This window comes from Hydra vulgaris, chromosome 15 (genome assembly GCF_038396675.1).
Source record: "Hydra vulgaris chromosome 15, alternate assembly HydraT2T_AEP".
NCBI lineage: Eukaryota > Metazoa > Cnidaria > Hydrozoa > Anthoathecata > Hydridae > Hydra > Hydra vulgaris.
Genome location: NC_088934.1, coordinates 7,200,159 through 7,220,849, shown reverse-complemented (window position 1 = coordinate 7,220,849; position 20,691 = coordinate 7,200,159). Strand labels below are relative to the sequence as shown.

At 26.5% G+C, this 20,691-nt stretch overlaps 2 protein-coding genes across 3 annotated transcripts in view; one reads left to right on the top strand and one right to left on the bottom strand.

Annotated features, from left to right (window-relative positions):
* LOC136072122 (lysophosphatidylcholine acyltransferase 2-like) overlaps nucleotides 1-20,691 on the bottom strand; it is a 64,286-nt gene that overhangs the window by 30,466 nt on the left and 13,129 nt on the right. For both annotated transcript variants that reach the window (XM_065820532.1, XM_065820531.1), the window contains 2 exons: nucleotides 2,103-2,320; nucleotides 1,858-1,986 (listed from right to left, as the gene is read on the bottom strand). In XM_065820532.1, coding sequence (XP_065676604.1) covers nucleotides 1,858-1,986; nucleotides 2,103-2,320 — 347 coding nt within the window. The remainder of the gene's footprint in view (nucleotides 1-1,857; nucleotides 1,987-2,102; nucleotides 2,321-20,691) is intronic.
* LOC136091630 (uncharacterized) lies at nucleotides 8,712-11,451 on the top strand. Its single transcript, XM_065819339.1, has 2 exons — nucleotides 8,712-9,062; nucleotides 9,164-11,451. Exons 1-2 carry the CDS (start codon nucleotides 8,819-8,821, stop codon nucleotides 11,416-11,418), a joined length of 2,499 nt encoding a protein of 832 aa, XP_065675411.1. The 5' UTR covers nucleotides 8,712-8,818; the 3' UTR covers nucleotides 11,419-11,451.

Sequence of the window (20,691 nt, the reverse complement as noted above, 5' to 3'; positions counted from 1 at the left end):
TTACTTGCTGACAGTGGATGAGGAATGTTCAGCTTATTTCTGGCAATTTGTCAGATCAAACAATCACAAGGAGATTCTCTGGTAGCTGGTTGAACTGAGATGCTCTATAAATCGTAAAGGCTAGGAAGAGGAGGATTTTCACCCTCATCTTTTCTTCTGATGGCAACACAACATAATTCACAAATACCTGAAAGAATCTGAATCCTGTTATCAGAAAAATCCCGCTCAACTTTAAGAACTTTTTGGGCTTTCTCAATTTTTCCCAGAAAATTTTTTGAAAACGCCACAAAAATAAGACATTATTTTAAGGTATTTGTTTTGGGAATGATAAAAACAGCCAAAATAATTTTTGGAAACAGCAATGTTTACACTTAAAATCTCTTCTTGATGTTTTCCCCATAACCAAGTTAAGTAATAAGTTCTGTAATAATGCAAAATCCCCTGTCATTTTGCAATTTTTTAAACCTATTAGCTTCAAAATTTAAAATCAAATAATAATAATAGTTTGACGTAATAGTTTGATTTCCAAATTTATATCTAAATTTTCTACTATAAATGGGCTATCATCCCCAAAAGGGTTTTCTGGGGATATGAGTTTAGGGTTGATCATGGTTTGGGTACATATATATATATTGTTAAAAGAAAATTTAAAAGAAATTTATGGGTAATTGTTAACACCTTTACTTCTTTTTCTATTGTTTGAATTAAATCATAGCAAATATGTGAATGTATGTGGTGTATACAATGTGGTGTACGCAATTTGTTGTATTTTCATTTATTTTTAATTCCAGAATAACTAATTAGCAAGTATTTTTCTATAATACTAGGATTTGAAATTTTTTTGATAACTATTGTTTACATATATTCTTGTTTGTAACAAAGTTCATTACTTTTTAGACCAATTTAACATCTTCTCCATATTACTATTTTATTTTTCATTTGCTATTTATATTTTCTATATTTATATTTTCTATATTTATATTTTCTATATTTATATTTTCTATATTGCTATTTATATTTTCTATATTGCGATTTTATTTTTTAGCTCTGAATAAAAAAAGTAATAATAATTTAGCTCTGAAACAAAAAGCAAAATTAATTGTTTGAAGACATATAAATAGTCTCAAACTATCAAACAATTCAAACTTTCTATAAAATAAAGGTACATAATCTTTGAAGTAAAATGCATACAAGTTTATATACTAAATCTGTACCTGAGATACATACCTGAGATATAAAATTCCACAAATCTTTAAAAGAAAAAGTGTAAAAAAAAATGCTTTTTTTTTTTAAATAGTAAAAAGCAATTTTAATTATGTTCTTGAGGCTTCATAAAATTTTCAATGCAAATTAATAAAAATTAAAAAAGAAATGCCTTTTTGTATTAAGGAGTTTCTTACATATAAAATAAAAAAAAGATCATATTTTATAGCAATCTTATAAGATACTTTTTTTTGTATATGACTTCAAAAAGCTTTAAGACAATTTTTACATCTTTCTAAAACTAAATTTTTATATAGTAGTTTTGATTATTATACCCTTAGACTTTTATATAATTTTGTTTTTAAAACAACTATACAGTCTTTTGATTAAAAAATATTTTTATAAAATAATATTTTTAAATAAACAAATATTCTTTAAAAAACTTTTGAAATATTTTTTGGATAAACGTCACATAAACAATATTAAAAGAAACTGCAAGATTGGCTTATTATTATTGTTAAATAAATAAGACTACTTATCTTATTAATTGCAAAACATTACTTGATAACAATATATTCAGTAACTTTATTAACCTAACAGTAAATAAAAATTAGGGCGTTGCAGTTATGTAGAAAATTTTAAAATCAATTATACCTTCGGGAAATATGACTATTGGAGGCCAAACACCAGCAGCTGAACGTCTTTTGATTTCATTGGCAACAAAAACCTTTGAATCTCTGTCAGCTCGAGATACAACAATAGGTTGAAGCAGCCTAATATAGTCTAAAGACAAAAATCTGATAAAACTTTCTAAGAAAATGAAAACATATTAATTACTGTTGATTTAAAAATGGTTATAAAGTATATAAATAAAAAGTGTTATAAAAAATCAAACATACTTCCCATTACTGGAACTTTTAAATTTTCACTTGCTGATACTGCTGATAAATAACCAAATGGTAAAAAGCTTAAAGAATCTACAAATGATGTGTGAGGTGCAACAACAACTATTGGAGCATCTTTTGCAGCAGCAAGTTTGCCTTTCACAGGGACATAATGAAAACCACAACATATTGATGCCATACGAGCAAAAATCCATACAATAAATTGACCAAATCTAAAAAAAAAACTTTAAAGTTATAAAGAAATTATACAAACATACATCAATAATATCAAAGATGGTCATCGTGTTATATCATCAATGTCAAAGATAAACAAATGTCAAGGAGTCAAAGGTGTAGAAAGGAAACTACTATTTATGTATTCAAGTGACACCAAATGTTAGGACTTTTACAAACTAAAAGCCTCTATATTCCTATACTTCATTTTTTAAATGCAAATTTAAAAATGGGTATTAAGTAGACTGAGTCACACATATTTCCTTAATATGTGCTTTCAGTACATTTATCTTTACCTTAAATTTACTTTAAACATGTTTTTAATTGAAAAGAACACTCTATCTACAAACAGAAGTCTGGCAGAGCTATATATGTATAAAATAATATGTAAAAATCAATGAATTAGTAAGCCTTTAATGAGGTTTGGCTAGTCTAAAAACTAATGAGCATGGTTTGGTGAGTGATGAAGTTTTTTTTTTTTTTTTTCTGTTTTTTTTTAATTTTATTACCTGCATGTTTTCCAAGAAATAATATAAGAACTTTATGTAACAAGTAAAAAAAAAAAATTAAACTTATTACTTATTGTTTATACGATGATAAATGAATTATTAGTCAATTTCCTTATGTCATCTAACCTATTAGTGAGCTACTAACATCCTTATCAACAGGAGTGTTAAGTCTATTGGATAAAGACTACAAAGTTCAAAATTAAATTTTACCTTATATAGCTCAATTTTTTAAAAGAATCTAGTCTTTGTTGTAAAATTGAAATGCAAATTTAATTCTATGAAGTCATGACACTTATCAATGATTTATACTTAACTGGATTTATTTTTTTAGGTGTGCATGCAACCAAAACTATTCTATATTAGTTTCATAGCCATAATTTTAGACTTTAAAATAACTCCCAGCAATATAGGTAGGTAATAACTAGCTATCTAGTTTTCAGCTTCATTATGACTAACTTTCAGATATCATTATTAAATTATATTATTGCTAGATTTACTTATTTCCCATGCAAATCTATTTCCACGCTTAGTTCTTTATTATTAAAAGAACCTTAAACATGATACTATTTTTTTTTTTTTTTTTACTTTTAATTTATGTTTGGTTAAGCAGTAGCCAAAATCACAAATGAATTACAGTTAGACAGATTTTTACAATTAACTGATGTATTTAATGTTAATATACCAGCCCTAAGGTGGTCATTAATCTTAGTTGTTAAATGTCTGGAGATTTCTCCAATATAACTGGCATTATTAGTCAGCGCAAGAAAATTTGTAAACAACATGAGGTTTATGTAGCTTTGGAAGAGGATCTTTTAAACAAAAATTATTTTGCATTTTATTAGTAGTAAATATTAATTTTATTATAACATTTTTGCAGAATTTACTAACAATTTTTTTAATTTTCATTTAACAATATTTCAATTAACAATGGACTAAATCAAGACTCTCCTAATGAAAATATTTTTAACTCTTCTAAATGCATGTATGAGCATCTGCTCTAAAAAAAAGTGGATTTAAAAACTTTGAGCTAAAATTTGAAACAAAAATTGCAAAAAAGCAAAATAGACATAGAAATATTATTTGGTTCAAACCTCCGTACAGCAAAAATGTTTGAACAAATATTGGGAAATTTTAAAATTAATAGAGAATTATTTCCCTCCAAATAAATTGCACAAAATTTTTAACAGAAACACTATTAAAATAAGCTATAGCTGTACAAAAAATATTGAAAGAATCATAAAAGGCCACAATTTTGCATTGGTCAATAAAAATGAATTTTTAAAGACAAAAATAATGAAAATTGTAATTGCAAGCAAAAAACTGACTGCCCTACGAATGGCAAATGCTTATTAAAAAATATAAAAAACAAATGCATTGTTTCCTCACAACACAATGCGTTTATAAATAATATTTACAATACTATATATAAATGCGGTAGTGGTGTAGTGGTAGAGTGCTTGCTTCATAAGCAAGAGGTTCCTAGTTCAAGGTTCCTTGTTTGTCAAGGTTCGTGTTTTGGAGTTAGAGTTGAGAGAGGGTTATAACCACAATTAAATAGTTTCATCATCTGCAGTGGTCTTTTCGGCTTTAAAGAGATGAATTACCATTAAAATAAAAAAACCCTGGTAAACAATATATTGGCTTAACCGAGGGTGAATGGAAAAAACGTTATGCCAACCAAACAATCTTTTAAACATAAAAAGTACTCTAAATAGACTATGCTGTCAAAATATATTTGGCAACTAGAAGAAAAAAATATTAATTTTAAATTAAACTGGTCTATTCTAAAAACTGCGCCTGCCTATAATAATGTTTTCCAAAAAATGTTTACTATGTTTACAAGAAAAATTTGAAATTATTACTTATTTGGATCAAGAAAATTTACTAAACAAAAATTCTGAATTAATTTCTAAATGCAGACATGAAATTAAGTACCCTTTAAAAAATTATAAAAACAAATGATCAGACTAAAATTATTCTAATTCTAAAGAATTCTTTTCATGATTAATTTTTTAATTTTCATGTAGTTAATGCAACTTCCTGGTTGCAAAATAACTGTAGTTATTACATAATTAATTATAACAATTCCCAAATTCCTGTGAAGTACTTTTTTTATAATTTCAATTTTTTGATGTTTAGACATTCTTCCTGATGAACTTACTGATGGTGAAATAAGTTGTTGAAGAAAAAATTTGATAAGTGTTTTTATTAATCTATTATTGCTCTGTTCTTTAAGAACATTGAGCACTCTATTTGTAGAATACACTCACATAATTTATATATATATATATATATATATATATATATATATATATATATATAAATATATATATATATATATAATATATATATATATATATATATATATATATATATATATATATATATATATATATATATATATATATATATATATATACAGTCTTCTCCATTTAGCAAGCGCTTTCGAGCTAAAGTTTTTTCGTGCACGCCTACATGCCCGCAAAAACTTTGGCGAGCGCATAAAAAAGTGCTTGCCAAAAAAGCTAGCGTTTAGTTTTAAATTGAAACAAAACTTGTTTGTTTATTCATTAAACTTTTATGAAATGGGGCCTTTTTTCACCGGGTTTTTTTAAAATTATTTTATCTAGTGTTTTTCAAAGCATTCTTTTCGCTATTTTTATTTTAATTTAAATAGCAGAAAAAAATTACTTTTTAAAATCGCGCAGGCTAACTTAAAAATGACCTTCCTGCCAGCGCTTTTTTGTGTGCTGGCATTAAATTTCAAATGGAGAAGACTGTATATATATACATATATATATATATACATATATATATATACATAAATATTTATATATATATATATATATATATATATATATATATATATATATATATATATATATATATATATATATATATGTATATGTATGTATACATATATACATATACAGGGGCCATTCTAGACCCTTTTCGACAACACTGAATGCATTTGGGCAATGCCTAAATTCAGAAATTGAGGCCTTTTTTTTTTTAATACAGCAAATATTGTATTTATTTGCAAAAAAATGCCAACACATGGCAATGTTTCCACCAAATTTCCTTACGACAGGTGCCAGTACACAAGGTACCGCCGCCCAAATTATTTTCCTAGAATAGCCACTGATATATATATATATATATATATATATATATATATATATATATATATATATATATATATATATATATATATATATATATATATATATATATCAGGCATTGTTACGAGATTTCGCTGCGTTGCGAAAACGCGTAACGCATTTCTAAGTAACTCAACTCAGCAAATATATTTTGCATCGTTAGAAGTTATATTGCGTCACTAGCGTCTTTTCAAGTACCGCATTGTAATTAAAGTTATTTTATTAACGCGTTAAAAATCATACAAACAGTTTGTTTTTTTCTCACTATAACAAAAGTTACAAATAAAATCTAAGTTCTCATTAAAAAAATCATTTTTATTTTTTTTTTTCAAATATGAAATAAATTTTATTTTGAAAAAAATATTTTTTTCATGAAACGTAAAATATTTGTTTATTTTCTTATGATTTTATATTTGGTTTTTGGTTATTTCATTAACTGTTAATACATTTTTTCTTATTTAATTTGTGAACTCTTTTTAATAATGTTTTTAAACAATAAAGTTTTTTTTTTGTTATTTATCAGTTACCGATAACATATTCGTGATCATAATTTATTTTCATAAATTAAATGAATGTCATTAAAACTTTACGTTATGGAATTAACAATAAACAAAATATCTTATTAATAAAATATTTACATCAAAATAAATCGTGCATTTTTTAAACTTATTATGACTAAAAATAATTTTTATATTTAAAAGGAATTTATATATTTAATTCCTTAAGATAAAACTTAAAACACTTTTTTTTTTAACTAATTTTTAATAACAAAAAAAAAATAATGAAACAAACTGTTTCTTTAACAAAAAAATCTATTAGTTTACAATTGCAGTTAAATGCTTTTACTTACGACTTTATTTCTTCTGAATAAACGTCACGTTAACGATAATCGTTAACGTGACGTTTATTCAAAAGATAATTTAAATATTCTAAAAGATATAAGTTTTTGCGTAGCGCAAAACTGCTGAACGTGTAGGCAAATCGCCTTTTCGCAAGCAAAATGCGAGCTGCGTAGCGCTTCTTAACAAGGCCTGATATATATATATATATATATATATATATATATATATATATATATATATATATATATATATATATATATATATATATATATATATATATATATATATATATATATATATATATATATATATATATATATATATATATATATATATATATATATATATATATATATATAGAACTCTTATATGTTGTCAGAAAGTTTTTTCCATTTTTGTTGAGAAAAAGTAAAAATTAAAATGCAAGACCGGAATTTTTTTTTTATTAATTGATAGACCGCCTGCCCCAACCAAACCCTCAGTCGATATAGCAGCACTCCCTTGCAAGTCAGGCTATTTGTCAGTCGATGTAGCAGCACTCCCTTGCGAGTCAGGCTATACGATAGTCGATGTAACAACACTGCGCGCATGATTTACAGTAAAAAAAATAAAAATAAAAACATTTTATTAAAAAAAATAAAAACATTTTATTAAAGAAAATAAAAATAAAATCATTGTTTATATTGTTAAAAACATTCAGAATGTTTTAAAAATATTCAGAATAGTTTTAAAAACATTCTGGTCAATTAAATTTGCGTTTTTGTGGTTTTTTTAAAAAACGATTAATTTGTAATTAAATTAATGGTTTTGACTTTCGTCCAACATGTAAATGTTGGACGAAAGTCAAAAGTAATTAAAAGTGACGTATATGTTGGCGTAAGAATCACTTTTTTCCTTCCGTGCTTCCCAAACGCAACAAACTATATATATATATATATATATATATATATATATATATATATATATATATATATATATATATATATATATATATATATATATATATATATATATATATATATATACATACATATATATACATATATATATATATATATATATATATATATATATATATATATATATACATATATATATATATATATATATATATATATATATATATATACATATGGGTCATTCCATGCCAAGTGGTGCAAAGGTCCCTTATGGACCATCTCAGATTTTATTGAACTTTTTTGATTTTGTACATATATATGTTAAAAGCATGTTTTAAAAATTTTAGATCAATATCTAATATGGTTCTTGAGAAAACGCTCTTTAAGTCGTGGGCTATTTTGCATAAAATGTCACTCTACAAGAAAAAAGGGTTTTTTCATCATTTTTAACAGCCAATAACTTTTGAACAAGTTAGTTTTATACTTCAATTATTATAAGATAGCAAGTGTGCTGTGGATACTTTGAAAAAAGAAAAAAATATTATTTCTGGCATCTTAACTTTTTCCATAATGGCGGGCTAAAGTTGATTTTTTTGTTTTAAGAATAAGTTTTTTTGTGATTTTAAAGACCTTAATCTTAAAAACTAGTTACAAAGTTAATACAAATCAAATTGCCTGCTGATCTACATGTGGTGGATAAACATTTTTAAAAAAATCAGTTGATTAAAGAGCTGCATTCAAAAGTTATAGGTCTCCAAAATGAGTCAGATCGAGATTTTCGTAAAATTGATCTGTGATGCAAAGCATCTGTTACCTAAGATGGCACTTTTTTTTTTTTATAAAATTTTTTATACGCATCAATTAAAGACTGTTAATTAATAAAAACCAAAAAAATTAATGGGCGCTTATTTATAACCCCCAAAAGGTAGTCTCTAAAAGTCAGGTAAATTTTCCATAAAAAATTATTACTTTTTAAAAGTTTAGTTATTGTTTCATTTAATTCTATATTACTAGTATGTCAATCTAAAAAGTACTAATAAAACCAAATAAATTGTTGTATTTTAGAACTAATTAATAATAAGTAATATGCCTGAGCTTTCTACTTGCTGTATTGGTAAAGCATTAAATGAACAGTGCTATCTATCTAATAAAAGTAAACGCTACCAAGAACTGTCTAAACTAAACCAAGAGCTTATTTCTTTGAGAAGCAAAATAAATCCCATAGATTTTATTTGTAGCTATCACGAGAAAGTTTACTTGTCGAGGTATGAGAATGAACATCGCAGGTATTGTTGTAATCCGTTGAACAAGCACGCAAAAAATGTGAAAAGTAAGTTTCAATATTTAATATCTTAATTTAATAAAAATACCTTAATAACACTAAATAAATTAAAAAAAAAATATTTAATAATTATTTCCGTTATTTTTTAGATTCTCTTAGAGTTATCAGTCTTTCATATGCCAAAGATTTTGGTTTAATACCTGGTCAAAAAATTTGCACTAGTTGCAGAAAAGTTCTGAATTGCAAACATAATACAAAAGAAAATGAACTCCAAGAAAAAGAAATTTATGTTGACAACCATACATTAAAAGAAGATCTTAATTCAAGTATTGCAAGTTTTGGATGCTCACCTCTAAAACTTGTTTCAAAAAAAGATAGAGTTGCATATGGAAAGCGTAAAATTGATAGCGTAAGAGCTCATACACAAAAGGCTGTTGCCAATGTGCTAGGTTTAGAAATAGCTGCACTTTGTGGAATTGAATCACCCTCAAAAAAATGTTTGAAAAAAACAAACACAGATTTAGACAATATTATGACTCAAATTAAGTCAAAATTTGAAAAAACATTGTCAAATTCTGAAAAAATCACACTTCTTACACTCACTCCAGACAGTTGGTCAATAGAGAAAACTCAGAAGTTTTTTTTTACTTCAAAAAGATCTGTAGTACAAGCCAGAAAATTAAGTAAAAAAAGTGGAATACTATCAAAACCTTCTCCAAAATCGGGTAGAAAACTAAGCGAAGATGTAATTACAGAGGTTGTTCATTTCTACGAATGCGATGAATATTCAAGGGTTTGTCCAGGAAAAAAAGAGTTTGTTTCAGTTAAAGTAGATAGTAAAAAGCAACATATCCAAAAGCGCCTTCTACTAGTCAATATGAAAGAGCTACATATTGAGTTTAAAAAGAAATATAATTATCTTAAAGTTGGATTTTCAAAATTTTGTGAGCTAAGGCCCAAGTGGTGCATTCCTGTGGGTGGTGCTTCTGGTCTGCATGCAGTTTGTGTTTGCCAGTACCATCAAAATGTAAAGCTCCTTGTACAGAAAATTCCTGGAATTTCTGATTACAAAATCTTATTAAAATTAATGGTTTGTAGCATTGAAAATAGAGATTGTATGCTGCATAGCTGCGATAAATGTCCTGCTAAAAAGGTTTTGTTAGACTACATTGACACTTTGTTTACAGAAAAAGAAATTAGTGAAGTTAACTTTTATCAATGGCAAAAATCAAATTACCAATGTACTTTAGTACCAGCAACTCTACCTTTAGATGAATTTATTGAAATGGTTTATGAACAGTTAGATAGTTTACGAGTGCATCATTTTATATCAAAAAGTCAAGCCACCTACTACCAACATTTGAAAACTAATTTAAAAGAAAATCAAGCTTTGGTTCTTCTTGACTTTGCAGAAAACTATAGTTTTCTAATACAGGATGCAGTGCAAGGTTTTCACTGGAATAACAGCCAAGCAACTGTGCACCCCTTTGTTGCGTATTTTATAAAAGATGGAAAACTTGATAGTCAAAGTTATTGTGTTATATCAGATCATCTGAAACATGGAACAGATGCTGTTCATTGCTTTATCGGTAATGTTATTGATAAACTTAAACAATTACAAACATTTGAACACATTATCTATTTTAGTGATGGAGCTGCATCACAATATAAAAATTACAAAAATCTTATCAACTTATGCTACCATAAACACGATTTTGACATGACTGCAGAGTGGCACTTTTTTGCAACATCGCATGGTAAAAGCCCTTGTGATGGTGTTGGTGGAACAGTGAAACGTCTTGTTGCACGAGCCAGTCTACAATCACTAAACGATCCTATTGACACACCAAGCAAAATGTACAGCTGGTGTGTTCAACACGTCAAAGGAATATCTTTTTTTTTTGTTGACAAAGTTTCAATAGAAACACATACTACAAACTTCAATTTGGAAGAGAGATATCGTTCTTGTTCGACAATACCTGGGACACGAAACCACCACAGTTTTATCCCAATGTCACTTACCTCAATAAAAATAAGAAGAGTCTCATTTGATATTATTTGCACTAATGTGGATTTTTCTACTTGCAGAATTTATATTAATAAAATTTCCAGTTACTCACCAGGAGAATATGTGGCCTGCGTTTACGATGCTCAATGGTATTTAGGAAATATTCTTAGTATTTCAGAAGAGCATCAAGATCTTAATATGAAATTCATGAAAAAGTCTTTATGTAACAAGTTTACGTGGCCATGCAGAGATGATCTTTGTTGGGTACCTCTAATGCATATTTTATGCAAAGTGCAATCTCTTAAAGTCCAGTCAAACAGTGGAAGATTTTATAGTATTGACTTAAAAGAAATCAATGAGATTATTTTATTATTTGAGAAATTTAACTTTTTGTAAATTTTATTATTTTTGTTTATTTTCTTAAAAACATTTTGTTTGTTTTTCATTAAAAAAATTATTGTATTATAAAGAGGGGAGGGGACAGAGGGGAGGGGACTTTATCTATTGGGATTTAAAAGTTCTTTATCTAAAGGGATTAAAAGGCTTTAAGCATTGATATTTTTTAATTGATATTTCATAATAAATAACATTATATAATTCAATGCATTTATTTATTATGTCAATTTCAGAATTTTATGGAAAATTTACCTGACTTTTAGAGACTACCTTTTGGGGGTTATAAATAAGCGCCCATTAATTTTTTTGGTTTTTATTAATTAACAGTCTTTAATTGATGCGTATAAAAAATTTTATAAAAAAAAAAAAGTGCCATCTTAGGTAACAGATGCTTTGCATCACAGATCAATTTTACGAAAATCTCGATCTGACTCATTTTGGAGACCTATAACTTTTGAATGCAGCTCTTTAATCAACTGATTTTTTTAAAAATGTTTATCCACCACATGTAGATCAGCAGGCAATTTGATTTGTATTAACTTTGTAACTAGTTTTTAAGATTAAGGTCTTTAAAATCACAAAAAAACTTATTCTTAAAACAAAAAAATCAACTTTAGCCCGCCATTATGGAAAAAGTTAAGATGCCAGAAATAATATTTTTTTCTTTTTTCAAAGTATCCACAGCACACTTGCTATCTTATAATAATTGAAGTATAAAACTAACTTGTTCAAAAGTTATTGGCTGTTAAAAATGATGAAAAAACCCTTTTTTCTTGTAGAGTGAAATTTTATGCAAAATAGCCCACTACTTAAATAGCGTTTTCTCAAGAACCATATTAGATATTGATCTAAAATTTTTAAAACATGCTTTTAACATATATATGTACAAAATCAAAAAATTTCAATAAAATCTGAGATGGTCCATGAGGGACCTCATTAAAATTTGCACCACTTGGCATGGAATGACCCATATATATATATATACATATATATATATATATATAGATAGATATATATATATATATACATATATATATATAGATATACATATATATATATATATATATATATATATATATATATATATATATATATACGCCCAAATTATTTTCCTAGATTAGCTACTGATATATATATATATATATATATATACACACATACTGATATATATATATACACATACTGATATATATATATATATATATATATATATATATGTATATATATATATATATATATATATATATATATATATATATATATATATATATATATATGTATATATACACAGGCCTCGTTTTAAAGCATTACGAGTAGAGCAGATTTTGGTTAAGCAACTTTATATCATTTTTTAACTCTTACTGAAATTATTCAATAAGCGTTAAGAGAAAAGAAGTAATTAATTTAAAAAAAGGTCACATTAACTTTGAATGACGAATTGATTAAAACTAAATGACGTTTATGTAAAAATATTGTTGCAAAAGTTTGAATGACTGAAAAATGTTTGATATAAGCGCTATTTACAAATGAAAAAAACTAAAAATTAAGAGTTTATTTTTCTTTTCTTTTATTTTATTGTAATGATTGATTTTTTAAGCTTGAAGCAAAGATAATGAAAACATAATTAAATTCTGATAAAAAGTATATGATTTAATTTAAAACTAATTTTTTTTTTGTTAATTCACCTCCTCAAGGCCAAGAAAGCCACTACAGATGAGGAGGCTACTTATTTGTGGTATAACCCTCTCTCAATTCTATAACTCCGAAACACAAACCTTGACAATCAAGGCCGCTGCGCGGAGAAACAAGTTGAATATTACTAAATATTGAAATTTTATTTGTTCTTAAAAAAAATTATCTTATTTTTGTCGCAATTGTTTTTTCGGTCTTCTTTCCTGAAAAGTTTTTTTTTTATTACTCAAAATTAAATGTTAAATAAACGACTGTATCAAAAATTTGCACAAAACGTAAGTTTTGTTATAAAATGAAATAATATTAATAAAATAATATTAATATTATAATATTAATAACATTTAACTTGTTTAGCGGTAATTAATATTATTGCAGTAATTTAAAAAAGTTAATGTTTTTAAAAAGTAAAAAAATAGTGTATATATATATTATATAAATATATATATATATATATATATATATATATATATATATATATATATATATATATATAATATATATAGTATACATATATACAATACATATATAACATATATTTATATTATATACATATATATATATATATATATATATATATATATATATATATATATATATATATATATATATATATATATATATATATATATATATATATATATATAAATTAGTAAAAAACACTTATCTAACTTTTATCTTCGACTTGAAGTTTCACCATTGCTGGATCATCAGGAAGAGTTCTTCCTGATGATCCAGCAATGGTGAAACTTTAAGTCAAAGATAAAAGTTAGATAAGTGTTTTTTACTAATTTAATTTATTATTGCTCTGTGCTTTAAGAACATTGAGCACTCTATTTGTAAAATACACTAACATAATTTACATATATATATATATATATATATATATATATATATATATATATATATATATATATATATATATATATATATATATATATATATATATATATATATATATATATATATATATATATATATATATATATATATATATATATATAGGGCTATTCTACACGATTTTTGACAGCACTGACCAAATTCAAAATTGAGGATCTTTATTTTTTTTTTCTATGGCAAATATTGCTATTTTCGCAAAAAAACGCCTACATTCAGCAATATTACCACTAAATTTCGCTGAGATAAGGGAGGGGGGGTATCAGGGTACAGCTGCCCAAATTATTTTCCTAGAACAGCCCCTGATATATTAGTGATGTACGGATTAATTGGCAACTTTTTTTATTCATTTACTTTTGCTATATTGGTTCCAACAAGACATTACAACAAGTTGGAATAGTCAATATTTTATTTTCTGTTCAAAAATTCTTTTAATAGTTTAAATAAAAATAAAAAGAGTGCTTTGATCCCATTTTGTTGAGATAATGACAACTCTGAACTAAAGTCAAAAACAATGAAAGGATTATTTTAGAAAAATTACTACAATTTTTAAAAATGTTTAATGATATAACAAATTTATTAAGTGAGCATGAAGCAACTGCATCTGCTATAATTCCAGCTGTACCAGTTATATAAACTATGTTGGTTCAAGCTGAACAGTCTCCTCTGTTTTTAGGATTAGGAACAACATTAAAAGAATGTAAAAAATCAGCGAATGAAAGATTTGAAAAATAACTCAACAACAAAAATTTTATTATAGCCACATTTTTAGATCCAAGGTGTAAACATAATTTTTTTTCTAAATGAAGAAGCTGATAGTTAATTTAGAAATATTATTAAATGGCTTGTAGATTGCTCAAAAAGTCTTAAACAAAAAGATCATATGGAATTTCATTATGAGGTTAGTTTGTCATCAAATACAATAAATCTAGATTTCGATTTTTCAAACTGCTTTGAAAATTTTATTAAAAATAAAAACACTTTGTTCGAAAACACATCAAGTTCTGCAAGAAACAGAAAGTAAACATCTAAAATTGAAAATTTTTAATGTATTTGAGCAACAACATTATCATGAAACAAGATAGTCCTATAGCACGGTGGGGAGCAAATAAGAATAACTTCAAGCAATTAGCTCCAATAGTTCAGAAGTATTTATCATGCCCGCCATCTTCTGTTGAAAGTGAACGATTATTCAGTTGCAAAGGACAAATTTATTCTTCACGATGAAATAGGTTGGCTCCAGAAACAGGAGAAATGCTTATGTTTTTACATTGCAATATTGGTATACACAATTTTAAATAGTAAACATTGTTACAACTGCAATTGATGCTTTCTTTAGAATTTTAAAGTTATAATTTTTTTAGTATTTGATTTTGAAGTTTCTTATTTTCTTTTATTTTGAGAAAATGTATATATTTATAAAGGGTTTTTTTTATTTGTTTTTTATAAAGAGTTTAAAATTCTAGGTAAACTGCTTTTCCTAATGCCATTTTCTTTTCCACACCGACCTTTTCTATACTTTTTCTTTGTATAAATTTCTTTCTGGAACCATAAAAAACGGGTCTTTACCAAACCTACCATTTCCATACTTATCTATCTCACATCGATCATATCTATACCTATTCATTATTTACTTCTATATTTTTTAGTAAAATAATTCATTCTGAAAAATTGCTTTTAGAGCAAAAAAATTAACATGCACATCTTTTCTGCATACGCAGACCTTATAAGAGATTTATAAATAGGTTTGTTTTTCTCTTAAAAGCATATCATTGATAGCTCAGTGGTCCTAACTGGTTGTCAGAAAGTTTTTCAGTATTTTTTTGACACAAAAAAAAAATTAAAATGCAACACCGGAATTTTTTTTAATTACTTGATAGACTGCCTACCCCAACCAAAGCCTCAGTCGATGTAGCAGCACTCCCTTGCGAGTCAGGCTATAAGATAGTCAATGTAGCAACACTCCCTTGTAGCAACAGGCTATAAGATAGTCGATGTAGCAGCACTTCCTTGTAGCAACAGGCTATACGATAGTTGATGTAGCAACACTCCGTGCATGATTTATAGTAAAAAAATTGAAATAAAAACATTTTATCAAAAAAAATAAAAATAAAATCATTGTTTATATTATTAAAAACATTCAGAATGTTTTAAAAACATTCAAAATGTTTTTAAAAACATTCTGGTCAATTAAATTTGCGTTTTTGCGGTTTTTTTAAAAAGTGATTAAATTCCAATTAAATTAATGGTTTCAACTTTTTGACGACGCGGAAATGTTGGATGAAATTCAAAAGTAATTAAAAGTGACATATTTGTTGTCAAAAGAATCATTTTTTACTTTTCGTGCTCTCAAATGCAACAACTTGCTGCTCTCAAATGCATCTATTTCATGCTCTCAAATGCAACTATATATATATATATATATATATATATATATATATATATATATATATATATATATATATATATATATATATATATATATATATATATATATATATATATATATATATATATATACGTAAGTGTATATATATGATTAAAGAAAATATCTTTATATTATCATGTATAATATTGTATACTTTAAAGAGTGCTCAATAGATAAACTAGACCTATATAGTAAATATGTTACTGTTACCCGCAGTAGAAGGAATTAGCTAATTGCTAATATTTATAATATAATTTAATATTGCAACTCTGAGTTTCATGTGTTACCACAATCATTCAAAGGCAAGTAGTAAAATTAAACTTGGTGTAGAGTCTTGGCATGCCTTAAAAACAAAGGTGTGACCACCTTTGTTTTTAAGGCATGCCAAGACTCTACGCGGCATAGAATCTATAAGTTTTCTGATTAATTCAGATTAATTAAAATTTGCAACACGGTATTCTACAACTCTTGCATTTGCGTTTTGGGCTGCACCAAGTTAGTGGGCTTTCTTTTTTTGTAATTTGCAGTCCATTTAACTCCAAAGATTCTCAATAGGATTTAAATCGGGTAAACGAGCGGGCCAAGGCATTAGATTCAACCGTTTTTCTTCCATGTATTGCTTAATTGAGTGTGCTGTGTGAAAAGGAGCGTTATCTTGTTGAAATTGCCAGGTGGAGTCAGCCTTGAAAACATCCATTGATGGCTTTAAATAATCTTCTAATATCTCTCTATATCGATTTTGATTAAGGCAATCAGTGTAAAGATGCACCACTCCATTGCTAGATTCAGCAATGCAGCCCCAAATGCCGATTGAAACTCCTCCTCCTTGAACTCTTGACATGATAAAATGAGGTTATATTTTTTGTTTTTGTATCTTCTCACGACAACCCTTTTCTTGCGATTAAGTTCAAAATTTGACTAGGCCGAGAAAATTACTTTTCTCCATTGCTCTACAGTCCATCTCTCTTTGCACCATTTTTTTCGCTTGAGACGGTCTTTGATACTTAATAGTGACTTCTTTGTTGCAAGGTTGAAATGTTTTTTCTTCATAAGCTTGCTAATTGTTGATCGATTAACTTAATGTGCACCCAACGCTGTATTCAGGTCTGAGGCAATTTCGGCTATTCTCATGATTGGGTTGCATCTAGCGAGCATAATTGCTTTATTTTTGTCCCATTCTGAATTTTTTTTGGGACGACCAGAGCAACTTTTGGCTTTGACTGTTCCAAACTCTTATAGTTTTTGAGCATTGTTCTAACGCTGCACTCACTGATTTTAAGTTGATGTCCGATTTCTTGATTGCTGAGACCACTTTGGTTCAGGCCAACATCTTGCCACTTTGTTTCAATTGATATGCTCCTTAAACCCATATTTTTGTTGTTGCAATTTTAAAGTTTTAACTAACTGTATCTCAAATGATATTTCTGCCACTTTAATTTATTCTTCTTATATTTTTTATTGACTATTATTATTCAACAGAGAGTTTTTAACAAAAATTAACCAAAAAAGTTTTTCTCAAAGGAATTAAACGAGTGTGCTAATATATTTTAAATGAGTGCGCTAATACTTTTGCACGCCTAATTTCAGACATTTTTTCTAGAAGTCATTAAACTTCTAATTAACTCATAAAAAAAACAAGCAGGTTGACAATATTTGAATTATAATTAAATTTAATTGGTTTTACTATTCATTTAAAAAAAAACTAGTTCATAATTAAAATTTCTTTACATTTATATTGATTTGAAGTTGTCTATAATAAAAAAATTACGAGTGTGTTAATACTTTCTGTAAGCACTGCATGTATGTATGTATGTATGTATATATATATATATACATATATATATATATATATATATATATATATATATATATATATATATATATATATATATATATATATATATATATATTATATATATATATGTATATATATATATATATATATATATATATATATATATTATATATATATATGTATATATATATATATATATATATATATATATATATATATATATATATATATATATATATATATATATATATATTGTAATAATTGTGTAAATATTTCTTGTTAAAGAGTGCTCAATACCAAAGTAGAGCAATATATAGTAAAAAAACTAAATAATTATAACACTCGATATATTTAAAACATTACTCAGAGATTCACGCAAATAGCGATCATCAGATGTTACAAAAAAAAAAAATTTATTAAAAATACAGTGGAGTGTGTCTTTGATGACATTAAAGTTGTTCATCATATATTTGTTTTCATGGCGACACTTAGACACAAGTTCGTTTCGCTTATTTAGTAAAGGCAATGGGGATGAAATTATATGATATTTTTCCATCAAGCATAAATTACATGACTTAGCACCAGGTTTAAACGGTTCAGCCTGGTCTAAAATTTTCCATGAAAGGACAGGATTTAAACCTTTCTTTTTAACACTCCACACAAATTTAGAAAGTTCAGTAGAGTTTGACCCACTTTCATAACGAAAGGAATTATTGTGCTTGTAAAGGCGATCTTTAAAAGTTTTTTCTGTAAGCCCAATGTAATATCTGCCTTCATCTTGCTGATTTGTCTTAACATTACATAAATAGATGACATTTTTAGTTAAACATTTTCCATTAAGTGGACATAAATTATTATGTCGGCAACTGTACATTGAAGCATTAAGGTTTGAAGAATTTGATAAAATTTTATTGTTATGTGAAGTGATGATGTTGCGAATATTTGGAAGACAGCTATAGCTAACCTTCAGGTTGTTTCAATTAAACAGCTTATGGAATTTATGAGATTTTGGGAAGTTTTTATTGATTAAATTTAGGAAAAGTTTGGCTACGTTTGTCTTGACATTAATTGAAAACGGAGGGTTAAACCAAATAATATTTCGTGCACGTGATTTTGCAACTTTTATAGAATCATTGGCAACGGCAGTAATGTTTTCTTTAAATCCACTAGACTTGAGGGCACTGTTGTAAAAACTAGTGGCTCGATTAAAACTTCATTACTTGAAGATATACTTCTTATACGATTAGATATCATTGAGGGAATAGCTTTAAGAATGTTTGGAGGATGGTTCGAATTAACATTGATATATAATGGGATGTCACCTGCTTTCCTATATGGCTGATAAGAATTGTCAGACAAGTTGAGCGAAATGTCAAGAAAGTTAACAATTTTTAAATTAGAATTTATTGTTATATTAAGTTTGAATTTTTCTTTAAAAAGAATGATAAGATTTTTCTTTATTATTTCCGATTGCGGTCCACTAATACCATTGAAACAGCAAAGCCCGTCATCTCTTTATAAACCGTTGGCGCTTAATCCGTATTCCTTGCTGATGGTATATAAAATAAAAAGGCCTACCAGTTCACACAACTTGGCTCCGTCAAAGCTTCCCATTGTCACGTCAAAATCGGAATCTCCTGATTTTTTAACCCACATATTATTTCTTGTAAAAAGTAAGGATTTTCTAGAATGGTAAATAATATCAGTTGTATTATCTGAAATTTGAATAAAATTTTTGGTGAGTCAAAGAATCGTGGAGAAACTGTTTAGAAATGGGGGGGGGAGGGGGGGGGGGTAAAAATCAACAATATCATATTGCACAAAAACACAGTTTTTTTTGTCATTGATGCCATGGAACCATTTTAAAACGTCATTTGTACTATGCCATTGATGGACAAGCATAGCATTTCTAACTTTCTTGTTAATGTCGTCTAGTAAAGATTTGCTAACTTTTCCTAGCTCAGGCTTAGCAGGGTTGATTAATCGGCACTGAGGGTTATTGGCGAAATTCTCTTTGTGGTCTTTTACGGTAATAAATGCTGTTTTCATAGCAAGACGTTCTAATCGATCATCAATACCCAAATTTGTTGCTATTACTTTAGCTTCAATGTTAATATTGTTGTATTGTGTTGTATTAGACTTTTCATATGTTTTAGTAATATTATCGATATAAAGTTTTTCATATGAAGGTTTATCAATTTTATAAAGATTTTGAGTTTTATCCGCAAAAATAAACAAGTCTTCCGAAGATTTAATTTTAGCAATATCATTACTTAATTGCTTTTAAAAATCGTTATGGATAGTGGTATAAGAGATATTTTTTAATATATTTAATAAATCATGCTCAAAACTTACAAGATCGGGGTGTCGCGGTGGGCATTTTCTTGTTTTAAGATCAAAATGATAAACAAACCCCTGGTCGGGGTTTTTATCGCACATCAAAGCTTTCCACCTCATTCATTTT